A 6,477-nucleotide genomic window follows, 5' to 3' on the forward strand; every position below is an offset into this window, starting at 1 on the left:
CTAGCTGTCCTTGCTAAGCTTTGATACCTCCGGAATGCCTGAATGCCTGCTCGTACAAGGACTCCGGTCTGCTATGGGAAACGGAGGCTGATTTTTATTGTTTCAAAATAGTGTCATGGCCGGCGCCGTGGCTTAACAGGCTAATCCTCTGCCTTGCGGCGCTGGCACACCGGATTCTAGTCTGGTTGGGGCACCGGATTCTATCCCGGTTGCCCCTCTTCCAGGCCAGCTCTCTGCTGTGGCCCGGGAAGGCAGTGGAGGATGGCCCAAGTGCTTGGGCCCTGCACCCCATGGGAGACCAGGAGAAGCACCTGGCTCCTGGCTTTGGATCAGCGATATGTGCCGGCCGCGGCGGCCATTGGAGGGTGAACCAACAGCAAAAAGGAAGACCTTTCTATCTGTCTCTCTCTCTCACTATCCACTCTGCCTGTCAAAAAAAAAAAAAAGAAACAAAATAGAGTCACTTTGGCTCTGCAGTTTTGTCTGTTCTTTTTAGTGCTGTTTCTTTTATTCTTTTTTTAAATTTTGTTTTCCCTCTTTTCTTCCCCATTCCCCACAAATTTTGGTTTTTTTATGTGTGTATTTTATTTAAAAATTTCATTTGTTTTTTGATTTCTCTTGTTGTTTTCATAAAATCACATAGTGAATTAGAATTGGTCTTATTGATTAGTACAGTGAAGTTCATATACAGTTATTTTTTGTCTATTTGTTCTTTAAGAGCTTTAATTTTTTAAATTTTTTATTGTTAGTTTTCCTCCCCAACTCATTTTTTTTTCTTTTTATCTCTGTGTATTTAATTTAAATATCTTTTCTTTTTCTCTTTTTCTTGTTATATTAGTAATATGCGTATAGTGAATAGAATTAGTCTGTAGTATAGTAAATGTAGTGTTACCTGTTAGTAGTATTAGCATATTGACTTATTTATTTGTTTCTTTCTCATTGGATTGCCAGGTCACCGTAGGTGCTGTAGGAGACTAGCCAGTGTTACTCCCAGTACACTAGACAAAAAGATACCTCCACAATGAGTGGTGACAGATCCTCCCACACAGAGGAGGAGGTGTTCCGGGGATATGAGGTCCTCAGAACACTTGGCAAGGGCAGCTTCGGCAAGGTGAAGCTGGCCCGCCATATGGAGAGTGGGACCATGTTGGCTGTGAAGATCATTGCCAGAGGGCTCGGGGATTCCTCTGAATCCCCACAGGCAAGGGTAGAAGCAGAGATTATGAATTCTCTGCATCACCCTCACATTGTGAAACTAATGCAGGTAGACTACACTGCAGAAAAAGCCTACCTGTTCATGGAGTATATTAGTGTGGGGGACCTTGGAAAGTTAGTGGCAGTGCGCGGCCACCTTCAGGAACAAGAAGCGTGTTGGTATTTCAGTCAGACCCTAGAAGCTATGGAGTACTGCCATAAGCAGCATGTTGTCCACAGAGATATAAAATTAGAAAATCTCCTTGTGGACAGAAACATGTGCATTAAACTAATTGACTTTGGCTTAAGCAAGAGGCTGACTGAAGGCCAACAACTCAATTCATTGTGTGGCAGCTTTGAATACTGTACCCCGGAAGAATTCTTAGGAAAAGAATTCGATGGATATAAGGCCAACGTGTGGAGCCTGGGTGTGCTCCTATACACCATGGTGAAAGGGTGGCTACCCTTTGAAGGAGAGAGCTTTGTGTGCCTGAAGGAAGCCATCCTGGCTGGCTCTTACGTAATCCCCTCCTCTATAAGCGGAGAACTGGAGCAGCTGCTGGACTGGCTGATGACCTGTGACCCTGCTGAGAGGCCCACGGTGGCAGATGCTATGGGCCACAAGTGGCTCCGCATGGAGCAGAAAGGGCCCAAACTGAGTGAAGACGCAGCCGAACACTCTCTGAGTTCAACCGAGGACGAGGACCTCAGTGGAAGTGTGGAGAGCCTGAGCTCTCAGGAGGGCCTCAGAGAACAGGACGGCCCCCTGTGGGGACAAGCCCAGCTAAAGGCTTCCCTCAGAGGAGAAGTAAGTGAAATGTACATGGGGCTCCCAGGTCCTTCACATGTTACTGAAGGTCCAAAATACCTCTCAGGCCTCTTCCAGCTGGACCGTGAGGAGGAGGATGGCTGCTGGTGCCCTGCTGTGAGCTGGGGGAAATCCCAGGAGGGCTTCAGTGGAGCAGCAAGACCTGAGCTCACTGAAGTGGAGCTTCTAGCATCTCTGGAGGATGCTGAGGCCCAAAACTACCTGGTGGAGCTGGGCTTTCAGCTGAGCCATAAAGCAGCCTCCCTGACACCTAGTCTCCAAGCCAGCACCATGTCCCCAGTGCTGCCTGAAGGTGACCAGTCGTCAGGGCTAAATGCCTGCCATGGAGCCTGCAGGATGGACGGTTCCCCACCTGGCATGATGATGATCCACACTCCTCACCCAGTCCTCAGGTACAACAGCGCTGTGTCCTCTGTGTCCACTCTCAGCACCAGCAGCAATGAGACCTGCAGGTCAGATAGTCCCCACCCTGTCATAAGGAGGACGACCTACATTCCTGGGCCAGTCCTCAGCTACAACAGCTCCTTGTCCTCCATAGCCACTATCAGCGTCACCAGCAGTGAGGCTGAGAGGACAGATGGTCCCCAACCTGGGATAAGGAGGAAGACCTACATTCCCTGGCCAGTCCTCAGGTACAACAGCCCTGTGTCCTCCATATCCACTCTCAGCTCCAGCAGCAGTGAGGGCTACTTAGCAGACAGGAGCTGTTCCCAGGGAGTGGCAGAGAATGAGAGCCTCCCAGAAAACCAACAGGACGAGGAGGCGGGGACCTCGCCTGCTAAAGCTGCCAAGAGCAAGGGCCGCTGGGGGGTCTGCAGGAGGATCCTGAACTGCCTTCTGCGGGTGTGCTGTATCCTGCCAGACCCAGAGGAAGACCTCTGAATTCAGAGGAGAAAGGTGGCCCCATAGCTTCATGCACTGGAAATGCCCAAGAGGAAGTTATGATCCCTGTCTGGGAGGAAGGATTGTGGGGAGGCAGTAAGAAATAACAGGCAGGGAGTGAAGGCAATGGGTCTCATAGGAGGAACTAGGATCAGGCGTCAGACCAGACCACACCACCAGGTCCTGTGTCTCATGTGCTTAGCAGCTGATCAGGTGAGCAAAACCTCATTTCAGTGTCAGGTCAGTACATTTCTCAGTTGTCACATGGTTCAAGTAGTCAGCAGAATAACACTTTTATTGGTTAACACCCATGACCATTTTCTAGCCATCAGAAAAACAGAAACCTGACATTGAAACGCTGTAGGGAATGCATCTATTTATAAGGACTTACTATAGAAGCTCCTTTATAAGAGGCATAACATACTGGGGCACAGTGCCAGCCTCAGGTGCCTTTCTCTATTTGGATTCTGAGGACAGAGCCACACTGTGTGCATTCAGCAGAACTTACAGAACTGTATGCATAAACATCTCCCCGATCTATAAAAAGTAGAAAAAGGAACAAAGAGACCAGGCCCTGGGACTTCCAAGAGCTGTACAAACCCTGCCTTCACGTCTACAAGGTGTGTGCAGCACAGGGCAAGTAACTCCCATATTCTGAGCCCTGGTTACCACTAAAAAAGTTGGGGAGAAGGCTCTGAAAAGTCCTTGTGACACAGTTAGTTACTGGATGTTTGGGATGGAGTTTCTGGGATGACAAATCCAGCCATGTGCTTGCTCAGGGAAACCCTGCTTGGATGCATCCATCCCCAGGTACGTGTGGAAGATAAGCCTTCCTTCTAGCATGAATGCACTGGACTCTCAGGTTATACTCAAATAGTCCCCCATCCTGTTTTGGGATGTGTGCAGGGGCCACTGGCTGCTTGGGGGATGATTGGCAGCTGCTGGCCCCAGTGGCCCACTTAGGTATGTGATGTCTGGGGTCCCTGTCAAGTCCAGCCTAGTATTGGCAGCTATAGTCAAATTGAGTAACTTTGGTCTACATTGATAGATATTGGGGGGATTCTCTTACCTTTTAAATTATGCTAATAATACAAAACACAAATGTTACTATTTTAACCCTTTTTAAGTATGCAGTAGTGGCATGAAGAGCATTCACATCACCACCACTCCTCTCCTACACATGAAACACTCCCCATCCCCCTCCCCAGCCTCTGGCACCCCCAGGTCTACTCCTGTCTCAATGAATAGGACAACTCTGTCTCAAGCATTATGCAGTATTTGCTCTCTTTAAAATTTCATCGTATTTGCTCTTTGAGAGGCAGAGAGACAGGCAGAGCTCCCATCAGCTGGTTCACTCCTTGCAGGCCTGTAATGCCAAGTACTGGACTGGGCTGAAGCCAGGAGCTGGGAACTCAATTCAGGCCTCTCATGTGCATGGAATTAACCCAATCTTATGAGCCATCAGCTGCTACTTCCCTGTCTGCAACAGAAGAAAGTTGGAGTCAGAAGCCAGAGCTAAGAGTGAAACCCAGTAACTCTGACAGGGTACACAGGCATCTTAACTGCCTGCCCTTGGTGTTTGTCTTTCTGTGGCTGCCTTGTATTATCCAGTCCTCAGGGTTCATGCCTGCAGTAGCAAGTGTCAGAATATCCTGCCTTTAAAAGGCTGAATAATACTCCGTGGTTCAGTTGGACCACATTGTTTTCCCACACTCACTTTCTTTTGATGGTCCCATGGGTTGTTGGCATATTGGGGTAATGTGAATAATGCTGCTGTGAACATGGGTACAAATTACTCCTTGAGACCCTGTCTTCAATTCTTTTATTATGTATGTACTTATGTATTTGAAAGACACTGTGACTGAGAGAGAGCTCTGCCTCACTCCCCAGATGGCCACAACAGTGAAGGCAGGCCAGGATAAAGCCAGGAGCCCTGCGCTCCATCTAGGTCTCCCACATAGTTGACAGAGGCCCAAGAACTGGAGCCAAAATCTGTTGCCTTCCCATGAGTATTAGCAGGAAGCTGAATTGAAAGCAAATTAACCAAGACTGGAACCAGACACTCCAGTATGGGATGTGGACCTCCCAAGTGGCAGTTTAATTGGCTGCACCACAACACCCACCCTGTTTCCAATTCTTGGAGTCATATACCTAGATATATATACACCTAGATGTATATATACCTAGATGGACTACTTGATAATTCAATGTTTAAAAATTTGGGTGGCAGTTCTCTTTTGTGGTGTAGCAGGTTAAGTCACCACTTGGAACACCCACACTCCATATTGGAGTCAGTTCATGTTCCAGCTGCTCTACTTCCAATCCAGCTCCCCGCTAATGCATCTGGGAAAGACATGAAGGTTGTCTCAAGTACTTGGGCCCCTGCCACCTATATGGGAAACCCAGAAGAAGTTCCTGCCTCTGGCCTGGCCCAGCTTGTTTGTTCTGGTCATTTGGGAGGTGAAGCAGTAGATGGAGGAGTCTCTGCCTCTGTCTCTGCCTCTGTCTCTCTCTTCCCACTCCCTGCCACAGACTTTGCCTTTCAAATCAATAAATCTTTTTTTGGTTATAAGGAAATTAAGGAAACAGCTTGATATTTATTTTTAATTTTTAAAAAATATTTATTAATTTGAAAGGCAAATGTACAGAGGCAGAAGCAGAGAGTGAAAGAGAGACAGAGACAGAGAGAGAGGGAGAGAGAGGGAGAGAGAGAGAGAGAACCTTCCATCTTCTGCTTCACTCCCCAAATGCTCACAACAGCCATGGCTGGGCCAGGCTGATGCCCAGAACTTGGAGCTCCATCCTGGTCTCCCAAGGGAGTGGAAAGAACTCAAGTATTTGAGCCATCACCTGATGCCTTCCAGGGCACACATGAGCAGGAAGATGGAATGGGAACCTTAACTTAGTCTAGAGTCCAGGCACTTGGATATGGATGCAGACCTCCCAAGTAGTGTTCTAGCTGCTCGGCCCATTTGGCTGCCACAATGTTTAATTATTTGCTGAACTGTATCCCATAGTTTTCTGTTTTATATTTGTTAGGAGCACATCCCAGGTCCTACAAACTCAAGGGTAGGGTGTTGAAAAAGTCATGGGACAAAGCAGGTAGCTAGGTTCAGACCATGGAGCTGTAAGTCACTGAGCCCCTGCCCCATGCAGTTCTAGCCTACTTGTCCACCAAACAACCCTTCCTGGGACACATCTCCTTTCCCTGTGATCTGAGGGTGAGAGGCCAAGTGAGTAGCCACTTTCCTTCCAACCTCACACACCAGCAACACTGGGAAAAACAAGCTCTTCAGCTGGAGACCAGGACAGAAGGAGGTGCTACCACTCCTATTCCCCTCCCCCAGCTGTTTATGCTGCTGGCCACTCCCCAGTATGCCCATGCAAATGTGTTCTTTCACCTTTCTAATAAACTTCCTCATTCTGGGCTGTGTATATGTGCCTGTTCTTAGAATGCCTCTCTAAAAGAAGGCACAGACCTGGAATACACATTCAGCCCCACTTACTCCACTTCTTATGGGTGAGCCAGCCAGGTGTCTGAGAAAGCCCAACAGTGAACTGAAAAGGCAACA

The 6,477-nt window shown here is 48.1% G+C and overlaps 1 protein-coding gene across 1 annotated transcript; it reads left to right on the forward strand.

Annotated features, from left to right (window-relative positions):
- The first annotated feature begins 1,021 nt into the window (after positions 1-1,021).
- On the forward strand, positions 1,022-2,905 carry LOC133754316 (serine/threonine-protein kinase MARK2-like). The gene has a single exon (XM_062184779.1). The coding sequence runs from the start codon at positions 1,022-1,024 to the stop codon at positions 2,903-2,905; it is 1,884 nt and encodes a 627-aa protein (XP_062040763.1).
- Positions 2,906-6,477: the final 3,572 nt, after the last annotated feature.

The sequence above is a fragment of the Lepus europaeus genome, assembly GCF_033115175.1.
Source record: "Lepus europaeus isolate LE1 chromosome 21 unlocalized genomic scaffold, mLepTim1.pri SUPER_21_unloc_1, whole genome shotgun sequence".
NCBI classification, from domain to species: Eukaryota; Metazoa; Chordata; class Mammalia; order Lagomorpha; family Leporidae; genus Lepus; species Lepus europaeus.

Coding starts and splice junctions, on each gene's coding strand:
- LOC133754316 (XM_062184779.1), top strand. CDS start 1,022: ATGAGTGGTGACAGATCCTCCCACACAGAGGAGGAGGTGTTCCGGGGA.